Source organism: Corvus kubaryi, unplaced genomic scaffold, assembly GCF_017639235.1.
Source record: "Corvus kubaryi isolate FWS band 111438036 unplaced genomic scaffold, C.kubaryi_AGA036_p1.0 135, whole genome shotgun sequence".
Lineage (NCBI taxonomy): Eukaryota > Metazoa > Chordata > Aves > Passeriformes > Corvidae > Corvus > Corvus kubaryi.
In genome coordinates, this window is record NW_024580669.1 from 1,606,914 (window position 1) to 1,630,018 (window position 23,105).

The 23,105-nt window shown below is 47.4% G+C and overlaps 1 protein-coding gene across 3 annotated transcripts in view; it reads left to right on the plus strand.

Annotated features, from left to right (window-relative positions):
* PLXNA4 (plexin A4) overlaps positions 1–23,105 on the plus strand; it is a 424,984-nt gene that overhangs the window by 384,793 nt on the left and 17,086 nt on the right. For all 3 annotated transcript variants that reach the window (XM_042052316.1, XM_042052297.1, XM_042052307.1), the window contains exons 25-30: positions 5,370–5,529; positions 11,987–12,090; positions 14,493–14,592; positions 16,327–16,517; positions 19,013–19,182; positions 22,093–22,305. In XM_042052316.1, the coding sequence (XP_041908250.1) occupies positions 5,370–5,529; positions 11,987–12,090; positions 14,493–14,592; positions 16,327–16,517; positions 19,013–19,182; positions 22,093–22,305 (938 nt within the window). The remainder of the gene's footprint in view (positions 1–5,369; positions 5,530–11,986; positions 12,091–14,492; positions 14,593–16,326; positions 16,518–19,012; positions 19,183–22,092; positions 22,306–23,105) is intronic.

The following is a 23,105-nucleotide window of genomic DNA, read 5'->3' on the forward strand; positions in this document are numbered from 1 at the left end:
GGCTAAAGGGGATTTAGAGAGCAGAAGCCAGTGATTGACCCTCTGGGATGATTTATTCCTGTATCCCAGCAGGGAAATGCTGCTGAAGGCTGATTATTAAAATTAAATATGTGTTTCTCCAATGAGGATTTCAGCATCAAGAAACAGTTAGAGGTACACAGTGCAGGGACCTATTAGGTCAGCTCTAGAGCTGGTGCAGCCCTCCCTCTTGAGAAAGCACAAGTCAAAGGAAAAGGAACTTGATTTAAAGATTTCAAGGGGAAAAAAAATCCCTGTCACTGAGCCATTTGCCTCAAAATGGAACTGTCTGCATGGTGCAAGATACACGTTGCATATGTGCAGCTTTAGCTTCCGCTCTGAGATTACACCCTCTTCCCACTTGATTAAAGAGCATCAATTAAAGAGCATTAGATATCTCTTCTTAGTGTGTTTGTGGGCCTTCCTTCTTTCCTGGGTGCATTAAATCCACTGAGCTTCTAAGTCTCTGCTGGGTGAAGAGCACTTTCTAAGCCTCCAATGATCTTTGTAATTTTTCTATTTCTCATCTTTATTCTCAGCAAATCCCAAATTTTAGGACAGTCAGAAGATGCTCTAAATGGATCACATTATTTTATTTGCACTTTCAAACTAGGGACATTCATTTCACTTAGCTCCAGATACCTCTGAGAGCTGAGTCCAATCCCAGAATCATGGGATGGTTTGGGTTGGAGGGGTAGCTAGAGATCATTTAGTTCCAAGTCTTAGACCTTAACCTGTCTTAGACTTTAGCTCAGGTGGGCTGATGCTAGAAATGCCCTTTTGTGTTCTTTAACTCCAGTCTAGAGCTGAGCTTCGACTGAATCCAAGTCTGACAAGGGGATGGACTTAATTCTTAAAGAAGGCCACAGCTTTATTTTGCATATTAAAAACATGACTTTCCTACTAAATTGGCAGCATGGTGCTTCTCTGCTATTGCATGTGGCAGTCTAAAAATTCAGAGGACTGATCACACATGGAGAAAATGAGCAGAAAGGAGAAAAAATGCAGCCACAGAGTGATCACTTTCACCGAAGGAAATCCCCCCGATCCTTTTAGGCTTGATCTAAAGCAGCCAGCAAAGGGTAGTAATTATACATCAGGCTGAACAAAGCTCTCCTCCGCTGGCTTTGTGCTGTTTGATGACAATCAGCTCTCTCTCTTACATCTCAAGAGCAGACAAATATATCCCGATAGGAATCTCAGCAGATTTACAGAGATCGGCTCTGGCGAAGGAGATTAAGAAGAAGCAGAATATGAATAGGATTGTTCTTCATTTCTGTTTCTCTTTATTTCTGTTTTATTTTGTCCTTCCTCTACCTTGCTTGAGGTGCCTGACATCTTTTATTAAAAATATAGAGTAATGAAATAAATCAAGAACTGATTCAGTGTTTGTAATATGGGAATTCCCACAGAAAAATGGAGAGAGACTATTTACAGAGGCCTGGAGTGACAGGACAAGAGGGAATGCCTTCAAACTGAAAGAGAGTATGTTTAGATCAGAAATTAGAAAAAAATTCTTCCCTGTGAGAATGGGGAGGCCCTGGCACAGGGTGCCCAGAGAAGCTGTGGCTGCCCCTGGATCCCTGGAAGTGTTCAAGGCCAGCTTGGACGGAGCTTGGAGCACCCTGGGACAGTGGAAGGTGTCCCTGCCCATGGCAGGGGGTTGGAATGAGATGATTTTTAAAGTTCCTTCCAACCTAACCCATTCTACAATTCTATAATTCTCAGAAGGCTTTCCTATGCTTGGCTTTTTTTGGGGTCTTTCTCCTTTTTCTCCACCAAACCTCACTGTATGAAAACCCCATGGAACTTTCCAGCCTAATCTGGAAGGGAGAGAAGGATTTCTGTCCCTGGGACAGGAACTGTAGAGATGTTCTGGTCTCAGGAAAAACCATTTAAACTCAGAACCAGGGTCACCATGTGAGTGATCACAAACTGTGCCTTTATAATTTAAATGCCACTAATCTGTAGTGGAGATCTGGGTTTAGCTGAGCCAAGCTTTGCATGTACACAGACACTCAGAGACAGCTCATGGCTGGGAGGGCTGGCAGATAAAAAAAAGCCCAAGGATGGAGTAAAAGGTCAATAAACACAAATCCAGAGAAATGAGATATCCCAAGGTCACACAGAGTCAGGGGGAGAGCAGGGCTCGGAGATTATTTCTCTGAGCTCCCATTCCCATTCCTTGCCATGATGACCCCACAACTGGTAGGACAAAGACCTCAGTGAGTGACAAAACAGCAGTGCCGAGTGCTGGTGTCCTCTCAGTACCAAAATAGCCACATCCTTGAGTGACCCTGAAGCCCAAAGGAAGGTGGTGGGTGATGGATCAGCACCAGTGACTGTGTAGGGGATCAACATCACAAAACTTCCCTCAGAGTGACCGGTCCTGTAGGACTACAACCCAGGCCATCATGGGGTCTCTTCCCCACCAGCTGACATCAAAGACTGTGTTGAAGTCTCTGAGCAGCACTGCAGGAGCAGTGGGATTTGTTCTCTGGCTTGTTTGTTATGAGTACAGAGAAAAGTTTCATGCTCCACATGAGAACAGCTTGGAAAACTCCAATGGAAAGATGGTGTAAAGCCTGGGGAATATATGCCAACGCCACAGTGCTCTGGGAATGGGATTGGCTTCCATAACTGGTGTTTGAATTCCCTAAAATGTTGGAGGGAGACCCTTGACAGTCGTTGTAATGAACACACAGGAGTTTAGGATTTTTCAGCAGTGACCAACTGCCCCATCTGTGCTTGAAACACAAGAATAGCCCTTTGAAAAATTGCCTTCCCTGCTCCGTCTTCTTCCAGCTGAGCTGGAGAAGAGGAAAGGATTGATGTAGTCAGGGTGTGAATGAACGTGGTTCACTCAGGCAGAGTTTTCCTGACACCTTCTAAAGCTGGCACTCTGTGAAATTCAAGGATAACCAAGAGCCAATCACCATTGTCACCTTCCAGCCGGATGGTGAGTTCTGGTGTGGGGGACACTGGTCAGCACCTGCAGGAGATGTTGGGTCTTCTGCACCAGGTGTTGGCCTGGCAGGGCAGGTCAGATCATTTTAGAGAACACCAAGTGCCTTCTGTGGGGGACTGAGCCAAAATCCAGCTGTTTGTCCCAGAGATTTATCACACCACAGAGCTTGCCCTGACTAGCACCAGCTCATTTTAGCTGAGCTCAGACCACTGAGAGAGTAACCTGAAGAGTAACTTGGTCCCCAGAACCAGGTGTGCCCCCAAAGAGCTGTCCCAGGCTGCCATCATTGCTCCATTTCCCTACAGCTGTGGAATAGAATAGTTTAAGCTGGTAAACATCTTTAAGATCATTGAGTCCAACCATAAACTAAACACCAGTATGGGCTCTCAGCAATCAGGTGGGATTTTCTGGATGTACTCAAGGAGTTTGCAGAGGAAGAGGTTTCTGTGGGCTGGGAATGGGCATAACCCAGGAGGACTGCAGAGGGCAACACCAACTGATGACCTTCAACACTGGATTCATTTCAACAGTGCCTTTTATGTACAATTCTGTGATCCTTCAAGATGAAAGATGCCCCAGAACTGTAAATCTGTGCCATTATTACTATCTGAATTGATGCTTTTTCAATACTTCTGGAAGTGACATATAAATAATAGCATTATGAGCTAATCAATATCTCCTGTTTACATCTCCCCTTTCATCCAGCAAGATCACAGAGCTCTTTGTAAGCAGTATCTTCACAAGTTCCTCTTAGTTGAGCATAACATCACCAAAAGGAGCCTGGTGAGGGAGTGTGTAATTCGACTGATAGGATTTCACCCCGTTTTTGGGTTCCCACTGCATTTTAGGAGGTGAAGATGGAAGGTGGTGGAGAGTCCAGCACCTCTTGCATGCTACAGAAGGGAATTTTGGTCAAGTTAAAATTTGTCTAGGGCACCAAAACCAACATATCTGCACTTGTAAAAGTGCCACAGGAACATTTAATGACCATGCACAGCCTGGAGCATCAGTGAACACCGCTTTCAAGTGCAAAGGTGTGCTAAGTTTATAAAACTTTATAGACCTCACACTTCTGCAACCAGAAATGGTCAACAGAGACACAGCCAAGGGTTAGCAGGGACATTGCTGTTAAATACTCTGTGTTTAGGTATCCCTTCTCACCACATGCTTTGCATTTACTCTTGGACAGAGTGGAGAAAATTAAATTTTCCTTCTGAGAAAAGAGAGGCCTCTCCATCTGGGCGGATTTTCTTCTGTATGTGAAAGCAAAAGTTGATGTTGGTTTGTGTTTCACTTTTTAAGAAGCCCTGCATTTCAGATTAATAACATTCCTTTGAGAAGGCTCTGCTCAGTTCCATGGTGTGCAGATGGACAAACTTAAGGCTTTTCATTGGAATTATCAAAACCAGGTAGCAATGCAAGGAGGCCACTCCTGAACTAGGTCACCTTGACATCTCAATGAGCATTTTTTACTGAAAGCACCAGGACCTCAGCTGGTGTTCATGGGTTTTCTGTTATTAAAAAGAAATTCTTCCTTGTGAGGGTGGTGAGGGCCTGGCACAGATTGTCCAGAAAAGCTGTGGCTGCCCCATCCCTGGGAGTGTCCAAGGCCAGGCTGGATGGGGCTTGGAGCAGGCTGGGAGTGATGCCATGACGACTTTTGCCTTTTCTTTTATACCCCTGTTATACCTTTTTACAACTTCTGTATTCTTAGTTCTTTTTGCCTACATGCTTGGACTTGTTTGTTCAGCCAGGAGACCGAACGTCTTAGAAGCTTTGTAGCTAGGGATCAGTGTGCCCCAGACCCCAAGGTCCTCTCCAGAACACATTCTGTAAACCAAGATAGAACCATCCAGGGGAAGGCTCCTTGGGGAGGGGGGCTCACTCGAGCCTCTCATTGGGGAATCTTTGATAGAAATGCTAATTAGTAACACCTATAATGATATACCCAATCTCTTGGGATGGGCATTTTTTGCGGGGTGCATTTCGATGCATATGACCTGGACGTGCGCACCTAAGGATCCTTAAAATAAATACCAAGGTAAAATCCCTTTTCCCCTTCTAACCGTGTTTGACTCTTGATTTTAAGACCAGGAAAAGGCATCAGGATAGTGGAAGGTGTCCCTGCCCATGGCAGGGGTGGAATGAGGTGACCTTTGAGGTCCCTTCCAACCCAAATCCTTCTGTGACTCCATGATTAAGCAAAATGAAGATACCCCCATGTGAAACCACATCTCTGTGCCCTCTTGAGGGAGGGAATACTCTTGGCACCCATTTTTCCCACTCTTGCACCCTACATCCCTCTTGTAGGATGCAAACACTACAAGAGGGACAGCCAGAGGGTTCCTGTGCCGCTGCGAAATGTGTGGTGCCTCTCTCTCAGGTGCTGAGCTGTGTGAACCCCGACAACGTGAACAGCCCCGAGATCCCAGTGAAGATCCTGAACTGCGACACCATCACACAGGTCAAGGAGAAGATCCTCGATGCCATCTTCAAGAACGTGCCCTGCTCCCACCGGCCCAAAGCTGCTGACATGGACCTGGGTAGGAGATTGCTCCCAGCCAGGGGGGAAAAGGGCAGGGGGGAGATGGCCAAACTCCATCCAGACACTTTGCTGGGGCAGGGCCACCTAAAAACAGAGACTAGAAAAGAATAAGGGAATAAAGGTAGGTATTTATTGAAGGGCCTCCCCGGGGAGCCAAGAGGCTACACCCAAGCTGGACCCTGGGTCACGAGTTCTTCACTCTTTTATAAGTTTGGTCCATTTGTATATCAGGATCAATTCTCCAATTACAAAGTTGATGATGTAACTACCCCAAGATTTCCCTCCCCTTCAGAGGTCTTAGTTTACATATTTTGGGGCCTGGAACAATCTAGGTGTCCTTGGAGAGCAAACCTAAAGTGGCTTTTTATGTCTAACCAGCATGAGAGAACAGCAGCTAACAGGCCACAAGAAACTTCAGAGTAACACACTAGGCAGTACAGGATTTGAAAACTACAGAAGTTAAAACCTAAGGCATCACTCCAGACCCTCTGCAAGGCCGAGGAGGGACAGTGACAGGGCAGAGAGGACATTATGTTGATGTTTATGCTCCTGGTTTAGGAAACCTCTGGCCCTGAGGACTTAAAAAGACCAGTACCCTGCTTTTCTGCCCACGGAATTCATCTTGGACAAGGTTCTGGAAAAAGCACGAGTAGGACTATTCTTTTTCTCTTGTCAAAGACCCCTGGAAAAAGGATACCTGGAGTGAGGATGCTGGGAGGAGAGGGTGTCTGAATTTGGGCAGGTGTGGTACCACCACTAAGAAAAACTGTAGAAAAATCTACTCAGGGCATTGCTGAGGTGTCTGGTGGAGGGCTGGGGACTCCCCTGTGGCTGAATCTGCCAGAATTTGCTCTCAGTGACCTTCAGTGAAAGAGACTGGGCTGGAAAATGATGGAGTCTATAAAACCAGCTAAGCTGTAGAGGAACCAAAAGGAGAAGGAGTGGACCGAGGCCAAGAAACAATTCACAGCAATAATGAAGGCAGGAATGAGAGGTCAGGGATTAAAGTTAAGTGTCTGAGTGCGTGTATGTGTAGGGGAGGGAGGAGTTCCTGACAGAAACTGCTCATGAGAAGCAGTTAGAATAATGAAACAAGCTGCCAAAACCAGCAGCAGTAAAGAACAGATCATGTACATCATCCAGAAAAGACCCACGATGGCTCTGGAGCTGCTGTGAGTCGGCAGGGGAGTGGTGAGAGGTGGGGTGAGCATGAGGAAGGCAGGGCAGGGTGCCAAGGCACAGCAGAGCAGAGAAGTGGGGTTCACAGCCACATCTCCTGACCTCACAGCCCAGTTCCTTCAGATCTCAGACTGGGCGCAACTGGGAAGTGTTCATTCTGCTGAGAAGATGAAGGAGGTGCCCATAATGAGATGCAGGAATTTTACCTGCATATTGTAAATACAGGGATAAATTGGATTCTACTGTAGTTCTGAGAACGAGAAGTTTGTGTGTGCAGGGTCCCAGCTGGAGCCTGACAGTTCTGCATCCAGAATTGCTGCTGTTCTAAGAAATACTGACCTCTTCCAGACCAGACTGGACAGGGCTGGAAGCAACCTGGTCTGGTGGAAGGTGTCCATGGCAAGGGGTTGGAACTTTAAGATCCCTTCCCATCCAACCCATTCTGTGATTCTATGACCTCCTGAGTGCTGCTGAGGACCAGAAAGTTCCAGAAAGTTGGTATGAACATGTGCACCCCTCAGAGGACAGGCTTGGCCACAGTGACAACAGACTGGCTAATGAGCAGCTCTGGCCAGGAGCACTGATGATGCAGTTGGGGGGAAAAACAATTAAAATACAAATACAAACCCCTTATCCAGCAGAAGAGTCTCACCAACAGCAATGCAGATAACACGGTGGGAGGAGCGGGGCTGGCATGGCTGAAGCAGGAAGAGGATCCACACACCCAGCCACAGCTCCATCCCAAGCTTTTCCACAAGGAAAAGATGCTCGTTGGCACCTGGCATCCTTCAGAGGCACTGAGGGCAGCAAGGGAGAGCAGAAAGCACTGCTGGCCCTCAGGAATCATCACTGAGCTCTCAGGATCAGCCTGCCCTGGGCTGGGTGCTCAGGGCTGCAGAGGGGCTGGAGCAGAGCAGGGCAGAGCAGATGGCTGCAACCTGGCCTTGAAACCCGTGGCTTTCAAACAGCAGCATCATTTCCTGCTCCCATCACCATTTTCTGGGCTTTCTGTCCACACTCAGGCCAGATTGGGCACACGGCAGAAAGGAAACAAGCTAATGAGCTGTTTTGAGCTGTTAAATGCAGGGTAGCTGCAGGCAGAGGGACTTGTGTGTGTCGCAGATGTCACAATGTTTGGCAGTTGCCCAGGCAACTCCTGGAGGGGGGTTGTCAGCTAAAAGCCCTTATTTTGAACACCCTGAGGTTACATTTTAGTCCAAACCCCCAAATTGCAGCCCTGTAAGTAAAGACTTCTTTCCACGGTGGCGATTTTTGTTATTATCATTTTTAAAAGATCTCTCCACACATGAAACACCCCATCTTTGGGAAAGCATAAAGGTGTGAGGATCACAAAACAGGAATTTGGCTTCATGCTGAGGCATTTGCTCTTCCCTGGGTCTCAGATGATTTTTGAAAGGTGGTGCTGAGGTGGTGGGAGCTGCTGGCTTGGCTTGCACTCAAGTGATGCTGTCTCAGGTTCACTGTGGGCCGTGTCAGGTGAGATTTCACCACCTCACCAGCCCTGCAGTGCTGGGTTGTGGGGTTCATTTAAGCTGGAAACATTTAAACTGGGTCTAACTTTAGTACATATAGGGTAAGACAGTTTGCATGTGTGTCTCCTGAAGATAGGCTGGGAGAGCTGGGGGTGCCCAGCCTGGACAAGACTCCAGAGAGTCTTTAGAGCACCTTCCAGCGCTTGAAGGGGCTCTAAGAGAGCTGGAGAGGGACTTTGGACAAGGGCCTGGAATACCAGGACAAAGGAAAATGGCTTTAAAGGGAAAGAGGGGAGTTTTAGATTAAATTTTAAGACAAAATTATTTACTCAGAGGATGATGAGGCCCTGGCACAGGGTGCCCAGAGAAGCTGTGGCTGCCCCTGGATCCCTGGAAGTGTCCAAGGCCAGGTTGGATGGGGCTTGGAGCAACCTGGGATAGTGGAAGGTGTCCCTGCCCATGGTAGGGGTGGCACTGGATGATCTTTAAGATCCCTTCCCACCCAAAGAATTTTGTTATTCTGTGCTTCACTCCATACAAATATTTCCCAGGCATCTTTCAGCTCCATGTTCTGAGATGAACTTTTATTCCCAGCACAGGTGACCCTCTCTCCACCCCAGAAACAGAGCTGAGTTTCTTGTCTCTTCCTAGATCTGGATCAGAGGGAAGGCACGAGGGAGGTGTAACATTTTCTATAGGATTTGAGGTGCAGGGTGACATCTCCCCACCTTCCATCTCCCCATAGAGTCACTGCCTAGCCAGGCATTGCTGCAGCTCAAAAAAGCACCTCTTTGTCAAAGGCCCCTGGAATTTCCTTTTTCCCAGTTAAGTTGAACAGAAAGGTTGTTTCTTAAAAAAAAGGAGGAAAAAAAAAAAAGGCAAAGAAGAAGTAATTCCTGCGTGCAATAAAAAGATACACTATCTGCTGAATGAAATATAAAGGTTTCACAGCAGCTGTCTCCTGAGTTTGCATTTACCACTGCTCCTGATTGGAAGGCTTGATAAAGTTAATGGGATTTTTACCTCACTCTCCCTCTCCTCCCTCTCTCTGGAAGGTGGAAGTGTAACAAATTGGATTGGAGTGTGTCTGTCCTTTGTGCCGGCTCAGAGGAGTGCTCAGATCTGAGCAGAGAGGGGACAGGGTGCTGCCAGCGAGGACAAAGCTGACAAGGTTCACTTAGTGCTGTGAAGATGGATGGCAGGGTCACCTTTTCCCTTCCCATTCCCTTTGCATTTCCCTGCAGATCCTTCTGTGACCCCCTGAGCTCACGGAGAAGGGGAGCAGTGAGACCAGGAAGAGTTGGGGACAACTGAGGGTCCTTTCTGTGTCAGAGCTCAGGTGCACAGTGAAGTATCAGAGGTGAAGTGATTTGTGTTTGGGCAGGGAAATCAGGCTGCAAAACTGAAAATGGAAACTCTAAGCCTGCCCTGAAGGTTTTCCTCCTTGTCTTGTGCAGTCAGACTGGCCCTGACTCTTCCTCACGCAGCTCCTCGCTGCAGGAAGGCCAAGGGAAAGGGCTCAGGAATGCCCTATGTCTCTGCAGGAACACAAAAGGCTTGAGGGCACATCTCAGGATGTCCCTGGAGCAGAGGGAAATCTGCTCTGAGCACCTTGTCCAGCCCTTGAATACAAATAAAGCCCAGAACGAGAGAAGCTGTGCTCACCCTCAAACCAGAGCCCAGTGTGACACCAAGAACCCGTGCATCCCTCCCAAAACATGAGTGTATGTCTCTCCAAAGATGAGCCAGCAGAGGAAAGAACCACAGGAACATGCAGAGCCACGAAGGGGACAGGTCAGAGTGACACTCTCCCCAAGAGACCACGAGGAAGGCAACAAGAGCCGTTCTGTGACAGCAGAATTGCCTTTGGCATTGAGTGGGGCACTTTCTAAGAGCACCATTTCCCATCCCAGCCCAAACTTCAGCATTGTTTGCTATTCTAAGCAGTTTCTGGGACCAGTTAGATCCCAGGAATCTGGTCCAGGTGGGAATGAGCAGAGAGCATCATCCTCAGACTCCACAAGGGTGATGTAGGTGAGGATCTGAGGAGCTGGAGTAGATGAAGGGCAGTTCAGGATCAGTGCTCAGCCAACACAACCTTTGCTCACCCTGAGTATCTCCAGCCAAAGCAACACCCAGCAATAAACACAGCTGCTGACCTCTTCCTGCTAATTTAAATGAATAATAAAGGCAAGTGCAGCTTTCCCATTGCATTTTAATTATGTGATAAGAAAAGTGCTGAAACCAAAAGAAATTTGCAACGGTCCTTGCATTTTTATATCAGGAAAAACAAGCAAGGGTGGCAGGTGATGTCTCCATATCCAAGAGTTCATTTTAATTAACTCCTGCAAATGAATGGACTTTTTGCTGTGGTTCTGGCTAAGCTGTGTTTGGTTGGGTCACCGTGACTGAAACGTGACAACCAAGAGGAGAGCTTTGAATGCTCCAGGTTGCCTGTGATGAAGGCACAGCTTTCCCTGACAGAGCATTTCTCTCCCTTTGGCCATGGTTATGTTTCCCTTGCTTTAGGCAAGTCTGTGAGTCCTCTGCGAGGAAAGCTGGGGCAATCCTTCTCAAGACTCCATGATCTTAGAAGTCTTTTTCACCATTAATGATTTTATGGAGTGTTCTTCAAGATTTGAGCAAAAAATGGTATCCTGAGAAGGGAGGGGCTGCTCCAGTGCTGCACGAATTCATCACTCAGGGTTGAGGCTGGAGAAGTGGCAGAAGCAGGAGCCCTTCTGCCCACAGGCAGGTGCTGAAGGCTTGTAAAAACTACATCCTCCGCGGAGCCCAGGTTGGATCTGTCCCTGGCTTTTCCTGCCATTGTGCCTCTGCTATTGTTGCCTAATATCAAAAGGGAAAAACTCTTGCAACAGTGTTAAAATACTAAAATAAAAAGCAGACTTTATCTGGAAGCTTCCAGGTGTTCCAGTGGTCATGGTTACACTCGGTTTTGTATTTCTACAGTTTTTATAAGTTTAGCAAATTATCATATCTAACAGACATTGGCCAATTAGAAGAGCGGTTGGTTAGGTAATTTTTCCCTGGGTACTGCCCCGTTGGAGTTGGTCCAGGGCTTCTTTGCCCCATTTCTTGTTGTGTCTTCTCAGATTCTGGATGGAAAACAAAATGTTCTTCTTGTAGGTCCTCTTCTTGAAAATAAAACTGAAGAGTATTTCAGGAATGTGTTAGAAGCTTAGCTTATCATCCTAAAATCTAAAAGGAAGGGTAGGAAAAATCCTAGGAGCTATGTAACTATGGAACTACAGAGCTACAAACATATGAAAAATATATAAAAAGCAAAAATCTGTAGGCATCGCTATGCCTGTACCTAAGGGCTTCCTGCTCTGCATCAGTGGATTTGAGATGCAAGAAGCATTTTGGGAGCACCAAGGTGCATGAGCTGAGCCCAGCACAGGCTCTGTGCCAAACCAGACACTGCTGTGCCCAGGGGAGCCCTCTCTGGGCTGGGTCCTGGCAGGGACACGGATCTCAGGCAGCACTGAAAGCTCTGTCTGTGCTGCCAAAGGAGAGAGGACCAGGATTTCTCTCCCTGGAACATTTGCTCCTGTCCCATGGTGATGGCAAGGACAGTCTGGTCTTGGAAACAGCCATGTTGGAGCATGAGCAGAACTGTGAGTAAATTAAAAGTTAAGCACTGTGAGTAATCAGGGTGTAGAGGTGATGAGTGATGTGCCCACACATGTGTCCGTGTGGATTCTGGGCACAGGGATTGCCAGGACCGTGTCCCTGTCTCATTTGTCCCCGTTTTCCTTGCAGAGTGGCGGCAGGCGAGCGGGGCGAGGATGATCCTTCAGGATGAGGACATCACCACCAAGATAGAGAATGACTGGAAGAGACTCAACACGCTGGCACACTACCAGGTGACTGTGGGAGAGGGTGGGTAGGTGTTAGATCTTCTTTCTGACAAAATAGAAAGGAAAATATTATTCTCTTGCCCAGGGAAGTGGTAGAATCAGCACTCCTGGATGTGTTCAAAAAACTTGTGGATGTGGCAGCTGGGGACATGGGTTAGTGGTGGCCTTGGCTGTGCTGGGTGAACAGTTGGGCTTGATACTCTTAAAGGTCATTTCCAACCTTAATAATTCCGTGATTTTATCATTCTAAGATGCAGACCTAAAGAATGGTTGAGTGGGCAATAACTGGGCAGAACCCCCATGTTGAGCACATCCCTGCTGTCCCACTGTCCTTGTCCAAATTATCCTGAACAAGGCTAGAGATGAAGCCAAGGGCAGAAAAAAAATCTTCTTTGTCTCTCAAAAGACATCTCTGGTGAGTGAAGGTGGTGAAGAGGAGATGAGGACGACACGAGCTAACATTTCTCATGTAGACAGACAAACCCAAGGCCTTCCGTGTCCCTTTTTCCAGTGTATCTGTGGTCTTTTAATGCAAGCAGAGTTCAGAAGGATGGAAGAGAGAAAAATGGAAAGAGGGAGGCTTGGTGACTGGGAAAAGGAGGTGGAAAACAGCATGGCTGGAGACCATGGTGTAGTGGAGTTGTCATTGCAAGGAACCCCTGCTTTCAGGGTTTCAGGGGACCTGCTCTGCTTCCCTTCATCTCTGCACGACCTGGAAATCCATAAGAGAAGGTTAAAAATGTCTGAAAATATCTTACAGAAGCAGTAGATTTAAAGAAAAAAATGGAGTTTTGGTCAAAAGCTTGTCCCTTGGAAAAAAAAATAAAACAACAAAAAAAAGACCTCATTAAGTTTAATCCGACGCTGACGATTTTGTCATTTTCTCCATCACACCTCAGCAATCTCTGTTTCATAACAAGATTATTTTCTCTTGTCACTTAAGGGCTGAGCTGAGGAGGCAGCAAGCAATAATTTGAAAAGGAAACAAAACTTTTTACTTCAGGTCGACTGAAGCATTGCTGGCTGATTTTGATGATTATTTTTTCCACACAGAGCAAGGATGTTTCCTGCTTTATTTCACCAACAAACCAGGCATAATTTTCTTCCCTCTCTGTGCTTTTTCCATGTTTTTTTTTGCTTCAGGCAACGAGCTCCCAGCTGTATGATGAGCTGGGCCAGGTCCTCAGGAAACATCATTTTCCTGGCTGTCCTGAAGGCTGACATGGAGCATGCTGGGACAGACACCGAGATTCCCTTTGCCTCAGTTTCCCCATCTGTGGTGTGCGGCTAAAACTACAAAGAGCCAATAATTGCCTTCCATGATAGCCAAGGGGCTATTTAATTAGCCTTTGCAGTGCTTTGAAGATGAAAAACACCATGCAAGTGCTAATTATTATTATTATTATTATTATTATTATACAGACAAGAGTTAGATGTCGTTAGCAGCGGGTTTTTTTACTCATCTCCTTTTTATGATGTCTTATTTATCACAGATGTTCCTGATATGGCTCTTTTGAGCCACTGGCTTGTTAACATTTCTGATACGGGACCCACATGATTTGCCTTGCTGCAGAAATGGAAGGTCTGGCTCCTTTAAAAAAGCCCTGTGGTCCCTCAAAACACTGTCCCATGACATCCTGGACATCAGCCACTCCAAACCTGCTGCTTTTCCACATCTGAGACCCTCTGACACCACAAAGAGAAAGAAGTTGTGGCAGTCCCTTCAGTCCAGCAGTGCATTTGTCAGATGGAAGGGTGAGAGGCTGACAGGATCAAAGTGGAAAATGTCAACAGGAATTTTTGAACCAGGCACCCAGATATCCCTTGCACTCCAGGAGGAAGGAATGGAACATTTCACATTGGTTTTATTATCCTAATGGTCTAGCCAAGCCTATTTGAAGTAGCTCAGATGATCTTATTATTCTCATGCTCCTGCTCTGCCTAAGAGCTTCCCTGGGATGAACCTGTTGTCAAATTTACTGAGGTTAATGCAAAAACCATCTCTGAAAGTGTTTAAAAGGCCTCTGGATGTGGCCCTTGGGGACCTGGTTTAGTGGTGAACACAGTGGTGCTGAGTTAATGGTTGAACTTGATGATCTTAAAGGCCTTTTCCAACCTAAACCACTCCGTGACTCACATTGTCGTCACTGGGCTTTGAATCAGGGCCTGAATGGAGCAGAATCTGTTTGTCACCAGTTGTCTCTTTGTCCAAGTGCAGGATTCTGGCTGTGTAACAGCAGACTTTGTCCCTTTTTTATTAGGGACTAGACCAACTCACTGAAGAAAGAAATTGAGGGCAAACTGTGCCCTGCCTACAGTGACACTGATTTGCAGCTCCTGCTGCCCTGGGCATGGTCCTCAGCCACTTTTCAGGGGTTTATTGACCAAGTCCCTTTTTTTTTCTGCAGGTTCCAGATGGATCTGTGGTGGCTTTGGTCTCCAAGCAAGTCACTGCCTACAATGCAGTCAACAACTCCACGGTGTCCCGGACGTCAGCCAGCAAGTATGGTAAGGGTTTGTGTACTGGGATGGACTGGGAGAGCACTGGGAAGAGATCCCAAGTGTCAGAGTGGTCACAAGACTCTGAGCACCAGCAGGGAAATTGATGGGCAGATGATTAGTTGGTGAAATGAGGCAGGGGGAGAGGATTTATCTATCTAAAAACTCTGGCATTTTGTTCAAGCTGTTGATCCAAGTGGATTGCTCTTGGGAAGATCTCCTCCCTCATTAATGAAAGGAGGAGTCTGTAAAATTAACTGCCTCCCTCTCAGGTCACTAAATGTCACTCTTAGAGTTTGACGTCTTTACCAGCAGATCTCGAGGCAGTGGATTGCTGTTCCCACCATCCCCATGAGACAGCTGAGAGTGGCACAGCTGAGAAAGGGACACCGGGTGGAAACTTCTCTGCAGAGCCAAACAGGGACCTCCTGAGTGTCACCCACCCCCTCCCACAGCTTCCTCCCCTGCAGTAGAGTTGCATCCAGGCCGTGTCTCACTAAGGTGATGCGGGACAGCAAAACAAAACATCCCCAATGTACAACCAGAGTGCTGCAACCCCCCCTCCAACCTGAATGCTGCTGTCATATCACTTTATTAATATTTTTAGTTTATGAAAGCATCTCCAATCCTTCTTACTCCCTTTATCTTAAGGGAAAGTGCAGTTACTCAATGTCCAGAGGTGCCCCCTTCCACTTTCTCCAAGGACATAAATGATCTATGAGGCCTTATTAATATTCATCCTCTTTGCCATGTTGTTGCAAATACTGAAAGACACAGTGACCTTTAGAAAGGAAGACTTGAGGGGGGTTAATTTCTGTTGGATTTCTTTAATTCTTTTGCCATTTGATTTTTCAGGAGGAGGGAATGGGGAAGGAGGCAGGGGGAGGAGAAGATGTGGTGGGTCAAAAAGTGATTGTTAATTGCAATTAAGAAAACAGCATCCAGAGAGAAAAAGGATATTCCATCTGATAATTAACATGTAGAGATTGGTAATGCATTAATGAGGCTGATTCAGATCTTGCTACAGAAAGGTGCAACACTTCTGATAATTATGGTTGGAAAAGGCAACATTGCTGGAAGGTCAGGGAGAGGGGAATGCCTTGTGCTATCACTCAGAAGCAAAGAGAGGCAAAATTTGGAAGCTAAGAGTATTCTTGGAGAGGAAATTTGTGGGGGTCCACCTGGGGTTCTGGCTTTTTTCTGTCAAAACAAGATTTTGGAGCAGGGAGTGAGGAGGATGGCTGGGCAGGAGTTGTTTGTTTGCTTTGATGCCAAGGGAGGGAGGGGAGGCAGCTCCTTCTAAATCTGGGGATGAGAAGCTAAATAAGAGATCTCATATAGAGACATCAATATTTTTATGTCAAGCAGCATGTCAAGGGTATGGATAAAAAATATGGGAAAAACCAGTCACATAAGGAACTGGTTACCATAAGGAGCTGGGGCTATCCCCTGAACCAGTCCTGGGAAGTGTCTGACGCTGACAGTACCACTTGCCAGGGAATATGATAAGAGATAAAGCCTGGGGACAACTAGAAATCAGTGTTCGAACCTCATTTAATTTAATAGTGTAGACATTGACATCACACCTGCCTTGGTGCCATCGTTTGCCTTTGCCGAGCCAATCACTCACAAAAAACGCTTTGAAAAATGCATTTGGTGGCACGCCACCAGCATGTTTCCTGAAAATCCCAGCCCCAAGAGCTACTGAGACACATGGAGACCCCTGGATCTCTGTCTCTGCAGAAAACATGATCCGCTACACGGGCAGCCCCGACAGCCTCCGCTCGCGCACCCCCATGATCACCCCCGACCTGGAGAGCGGCGTCAAGATGTGGCACCTGGTCAAGAACCATGAGCATGGGGACCAAAAAGAGGGTGACCGAGGCAGCAAGATGGTTTCTGAGATCTACCTGACAAGGTTACTGGCCACCAAGGTACGTGGTGGGGGCGGGGGACAGGGGAAGAATGGTTTGGTTTGAGGCTGTGGTGGAATTTCTTGCTGGCAAGGAATGAGAGGCCACTCCAAGGGTGCCAAAGGTGGGTAAAGAGAGATGAGCAGAGGGAAAATGGAGCAAGAGGAAAGCTCCACACATGTAGGGGGGGAGCTTGAGCTTTGACAGCAGAGTAAAAAAAGGGACACTGGAAAAGCAACAAGGAGTAACAATCCAGGGCCACGAGATTGGTGGCAAAAGCACGGTGGGAGGTCCTGGAGTTGTCGATTATACTGGTTTGTAATTTGTACCAAAGCTGAGCAAGTGAAGAGCCAGGCAAGTGCTCAGAGCAGGTTCCAAGGACGTGTCAGGCCTCACAGTGTGAAATGGGCTCCCATACCACAAAATCCTGAGTTTTGTGGTACAAATCCTCCTCCGCCTTTCCCCTGGGCCAATAAAGACTGTTGTGCTGATGACTTGGAGGGGGTTACATTGACCTTACAGTGAGGAAAACCCAGGGTCTCCAGAGAGAAAATACAGATTAAATCAAGTGGGGACAGAGCAGGGACATCCTGACCTGAGTCTCCAGACACATCTGGAGTTTGCTAAAACTCCAGACACATCTGGAGTTTTGACCACTACCATTTTTTGTCAGGGTGTGAATAGGCAGAAAAAAATTCCCTATGTTCGTGCAAATGCTGTCAGATTTTGCCCATCAGACACATTTCCATCACTCGTTTAAGTCCTACTTTCCAGATCTACCTGCACATTTTTTCCTCAACTCATTTTGCCTCTGATGTCTGGCTCTCCCCGCAGCCTCAGCCTGGCTGTCTGAGCTGCAGAGGGATTTGGAGGTAAAGTGGCTTTGTCTTTAGCCCCTGGTCCATGCCCCATTCCCTGGCATCAGGAGGCTTTTATGGATCACACTACATGAAAAGGAAATGTTGCTCCCTGGGGCTCAGGCCCCAGCTGGTGTAGACCAGCAAGCATTAGACTGGTGCTGATTTATGTTGTTTGGGGATACAGCCCCTACCCCACCACTGAACTGCTTTTGCTTTCTGTTCTGGGTCACAAACTCAACACTTGGGTTGGGTTTTTTGTTGGTTTGTTGTTGGGTTTTTTTTGGTTTGGTTTGGGTTGGTTTTGTTTTCTTTGTTTTGTTTTTTATGGAGATGGCAGAAAAGCAGCTGCAAAACCTGTACAGTTAAGAAAAAGCAGGAAGGTTGGGGTTTTATTGTTTCCTCTCTTGGGCCAAACAATTTTCTTTTCTCATTGTGACCATTATAGGGAGGGAAAGAGAGAGAGCAGTCACTGGTAATACAATCCCCAGGAATACTTCGTTAAACTGACTATGATTTTTATTCTGGTAAATCCCTGACCTCTGATACGTAAGAGCCTCTTGTCTAAAAGCCTCAGAGGTTTTCTTGGCATTTGTGAGGGTGAGCATGTAGAGAATTAATTCCCTCCAGGAACTGAACCTGGGGGCAGCTCTTCCATGTCAGACCAAGAGGATTTCCCCTCCGGAGCCCTTTCTGAGTCAGACTTGTGCTGCAGGGTTTTGCTCACCCTGCAGGAGTTAACAAAAGCAAAAGGTGCCTCTGTTTGTTTCCCGAAGAATAAATCAAGTGGTGAATCAGCCAGAGACACCAGCTTTCTAATTAAGTGTTTGTTAACTCTAGGTAAACCTGAGCCACTCTGGTGGAACCTGAGGCTTTGTTTCTAGAAAGGAGACATTTCTTCCCTAGGTCTTCTGAGAAAGGGCAGAGTTTTATCTTTCAGGAAAGGAAATTTTTCATTTCAGGGAATGTTTGTTGGAGATTCAATTGACTTTTGGTTATTTTAGCAGCTGTACGGTTTGTTCACACCAGAACCTGTGAAGCTCTGGTGACAGAAAAAACGTGCCTGGTTCCATTCCAAACCCAGCCTAGAACTCCTTAGCTGTCCCCTTCTCCCAGCCTCAGATATTCCAGCTCCTCTCCTTCCTGCTAAAAGTCAACTGTCCTCGCAAGGGTGACTCTCCAAGCCCTGGATCTGGGATTGTCCTGCCAGTGGGGAGTAAAAACCCTGGTCACGCGTTAACCAGCTGCCCCTCTCTAGGTTCTCTTGTCCTATTTGTGTCCACAACACCTTCTGCTGTGCTCTACAGCAGAACTTTTCTTCCTGCTGGCTTCTCTTCCCAGCTTAAAAGATGGCCCTGGGTGAAAGCCAGCATAGAAAACAGCTGGGTTTTGTCTCATGGATGCACCAAAGCATTGAGGATGGGATGCAGAGAGGAATCTGTGTGGAAATGAGGTGTAAAGGTTCTTGTGATGATACACACCTGTATTGAAATTCCCAGGTCATGTCACACTTAACCAATCTTAGAAGGCCCCCACTTTTCAATCACACCTGGCTCTGATCCACAGACATGCCCTGTTTTCAGTGGGCTACCAAAATTCAACATCCTCTCCCCACTCGTTGCCTCATGCTCTTCTTTCCTTCCTTCCTTCTCCCTCCAGGGCACCCTCCAGAAATTCGTGGATGACCTGTTTGAGACCATCTTCAGCACTGCTCACCGTGGCAGTGCCCTCCCCCTAGCCATCAAGTACATGTTTGATTTCCTGGATGAGCAGGCAGACAAGCACAACATCCATGACCCCCACGTGCGGCACACCTGGAAGAGCAACTGGTGAGTGAGTGAGACAGCCCAGTACAGTCCAGCACCAGATACTAGGCTGGAAGGAGAGCAGAGGGACGTGGGGGAGCTGAGGACCCTTGTATGGGATTTGAAGCACCAGGCTCAGTCTTCCCAAGCCAATGGGGAAGCCAGAAAATCCCAAAATCTAAAGTATTTTGCCAGGGATGGAGCACTTTTGCTAAACAGGTTCCAGTTTGCCCTGTATTACATAGAAATGGATAGATTTTTGAGGGATTTGATGAGGAAAAATGAAGTTTTTAATTGCTGCAGTGCCCAGGATCACATAGGAATATCTAGGGAGGCATGGGAGAGGATTCGACACCACTGGCTTCATCTACACTGGGTGTTTGAATTCCCAGCTCCATTTGTTTGCCCACACAGAGGTATCTCATGCCAGCTGAGAATCTTAAGGTATCCAAGACATCCTCAGAGGATGTGGAGCACCCACAGGAGACTTGTACCCTCCTGGGTGGCAGCTGGAGGCCAGGAGAGCATCTCCAATGGTATGAAGTATTTAAAGGGTCTGGAGCTGGATGTGAGTCTCCTTTGGAGTGAGTGACTAAGAGTGACATCAGTGGCAAAGTGTGACATCAGTGACAGAGTGTGACATCAGCCCCCTGCTCCAGCTGCCAGCTCCTCCTCATACCTGCAACAGGACAGCTGGAAAAGCCAGGATCAGTGGAGAAAAACCTCCTCTCTGCTGAGTCTTCCCCCTGGAAAGAGCTCCCTGGGGAATGGCTCCCTCCCCTTCTCCTGTGCAAACACAGGGACTATAAATGAACAGCAGGGGAGAGCCATGGGGCTCCCAGCTCATGCATTTTTTCCTTTTCCCAGCCATGCTGATGGAAGATCGTCACAGCACCGGTGACATAAAAAAAGAAACCCCATGCACCAAAGAGGCTTTCAACTAATGAAACATTAGCATATTATTAACATTATCTGCGGCACTAATCTAAGGCTGATTGCAGCCACTCAGCCTAAATGAGCAGGAGGTTTATCTAAGGGGGGAGGGGGGAAGGCAGAGTGTGTGTGTTTGTGGGAAAAGGGGCAGTATGAAGAAATCTGTTCAATCAGATCAAATTAACTCAAAGTCACATCACAGGGCTTCATTATTCCCAGCCAGGGACATCGTCCCCCATCCCCTCCCTACACCCAGGCACACCCAGGCACACAAACACACACTCTGCTCCTCCTCACCGTGGCTGTGTCTGTCATCCAAACACCTGCACAAGGACTTCTGCAAGGTTCACTCATCCACCTCATCCCCCAAGTGATGATTCTCCATTCCCAGCCTAAAATCCTACAACTCCATCATGTCTCATTGCCATTTTTTACTTATTCTTCCCTGAAGCCCTGGCACAGGTTGTTCAGAGAAGCTGTGGCTGCCCCATCCTTGGACTGTTCAAGTCCAGTGTGGATGAGGCTTGGAGCAACCTGGAATAGTGGCAGGCGTCCCTACACCAAGGGTGTTGGAACTGGATGATCCTTAAGGTCTCTTTCCACCCAAACCACTCTATAATTCTGTGTTTTCCAACATCTCCCATTTCTCCTGAACTTGGCTGACAGGATTCCCTGTGTGGGGCTTTCCTTACATTTGTTCTGTGATTTTGGCTCAGGAGAACACACAGAGGTTTAGGAAAACACGGTGTCAACCCTCTGTCAGCAAGGTTGTTACCCAAAGTCTATCAGACTTGGAGATGAATTTTTTACAGTGTTGTGAACACAATGAGTAAATGGGAGGAACTGGGGAATATCAGGAGAATTTGCTAAACTGGAAGGTGCAGAGAGTGAAGATAGACTTGACAATCTGCCTGAAAGAGAGACAGGAGCTGGGCTCTGTGCTCAGTGACTCATCCCAGCTCCTGGGCCATGATCACTGCGATGCATTTGCCCTGACAAAAAGGCTTGAGGCAAAGGCTGCAGGTATCTCATACAAGGTACCTCAGGGCATCTCATATAAATGAGATGCTCTTTGGAGAAAAAGGGGGGAAAGGGCTTTGGATTGCAACTGGAATAGCATTTCCTTGGTTAGGGCAGATATATTTTCATATCAAAGGCTGTGATACTTGTTTCCCAGTTCCCTTTTTTTTTTCCTTGAGGCAACAGGGCTTTCGCTGTCATGTAGCAACTGCTTCCTGCCCGGGGTACTGAGATCATGTGCAGGCTTGGGCTGGAGCAGTGGTGACAGGACAAGGTGTCCCAGCACACACAGGGTGTGCCATGAGCATTCCCAATTTCCATCTGGGAGCTTTGCCCACCTCTCTTCCCATGGGGTTGCTGTGAGGGCTAAAAGCCAAGTCCCTCAATGAGAAATGTATAGAATCACAGAGAGGTTTGGGTTGGAAGGGACCTAAAGATCATCCAGTGCCACCCCTTGCCATGGGCACGGACACTTTCCACTAGCCCAGATTGCTCCAAGCCCTGTCCAACCTGGCCTTGGACATTTCCAGGGATCCAGGGGCAGCCACAGCTTCTCTGGGCAGCCTGTTCCAGTGCCTTATAACCCATACCATGATAATTTTTGTGGATTTAGTGCCTCTCCTCATCTGATGGAGCAACCAACAGGGTCAACTTTGCACTGCAACTTAACACAGAGAGATTCAGAGTCTTTGTCATCACCTAAATTATACTCCCATTAATTTATGGGCACCTTCAACAAGATTGTATTGACTTTGAGACTGACCAAATCTGCCTTGTGAGGACAACAGGGACAAAAGGTGACCTCACTGCTGTCCCTAGATTTTGTAGGGGAGGAACTCATTATGTAGAAAAGTTTATCCCAGAATCTTCATATCCACACCGCTATCTTTGATTCCCACCCACCGTTTGCTGCTGTGATGTCACACAGCAAAGCCTGTGAGCTGTGCACTGACTGTGTCCCCTCTCCCACCCCTCCTGCAGCCTCCCCTTGCGGTTCTGGGTTAACATGATCAAGAACCCACAGTTTGTCTTCGACATCCACAAAAACAGCATCACAGACGCCTGCCTGTCCGTGGTGGCTCAGACCTTCATGGACTCCTGTTCCACCTCAGAGCACCGGCTGGGCAAAGACTCCCCCTCCAACAAGCTCCTCTACGCCAAGGACATCCCCAGCTACAAGAACTGGGTGGAAAGGTGAGTTTTAACCCTGGAATGACATAAAGTGACACAACGAGGCCCTGCTTTGTGGGTGGAGGTAGGAGGCAGCACCACTGTTGCTTTTGGAAACTGCCCCTGGGGCTTTTTTGTCTTTGGCTTTTTCTAAGTGGAAATCTCCATGTTAGCCTTTTGCTCCCTCATGCCTTGTGGCAGAGACGGAAATTTAATTAATGATGGGAGCTGAAGGTGTTTGCCAGCATTGTTTCCCTTGAGGAGAAACTGTTGAGAAGTGGCAGAGGGAGGAAGGAAGGCAGGTGATGTGTGTGAGCCCTGGGAAGCACACAGGCTTCTCAGTCTTTCCACATGGGCCAGAAGTGGTCTGCTGCTTTCAGCATTGTTGTGACAGTCCCCACACTGCCTGGGTCCCAAGGGATTTATAATTATCCCCCAGTAACTTCCCTTGGAGGCTCTTCTGTGCTTTGAATGAGATACCAGACGATTGACAGGCTGCTGACTGAAGCTCTGCAGGTATTTTCTGTCAGGTCAGAGGTCTTTCCAAGCGTTTTCTCCACACCTGCAAGACCTGTGGCTGTGCTTCAATCTGCTGTGGCAAGGGTCAGTGCCTGGCAAAGCTGCTCCACAGGGAATACAACCAAAACAACTATTCCTGCAGCATGCTGGAAACCCTTTCTGAAGGGTTTCCCCTAGGACAAGAAAACTGCACATCCTGCTCTTCATCCAGCAGAAGCTGTGCTTTGCTTTCCAATATTCTGCACTTGCCTGGCATTATTGACAGGTTTGGGAGCTGCACAGATGGGGAATGGTTGCTGCTCTGT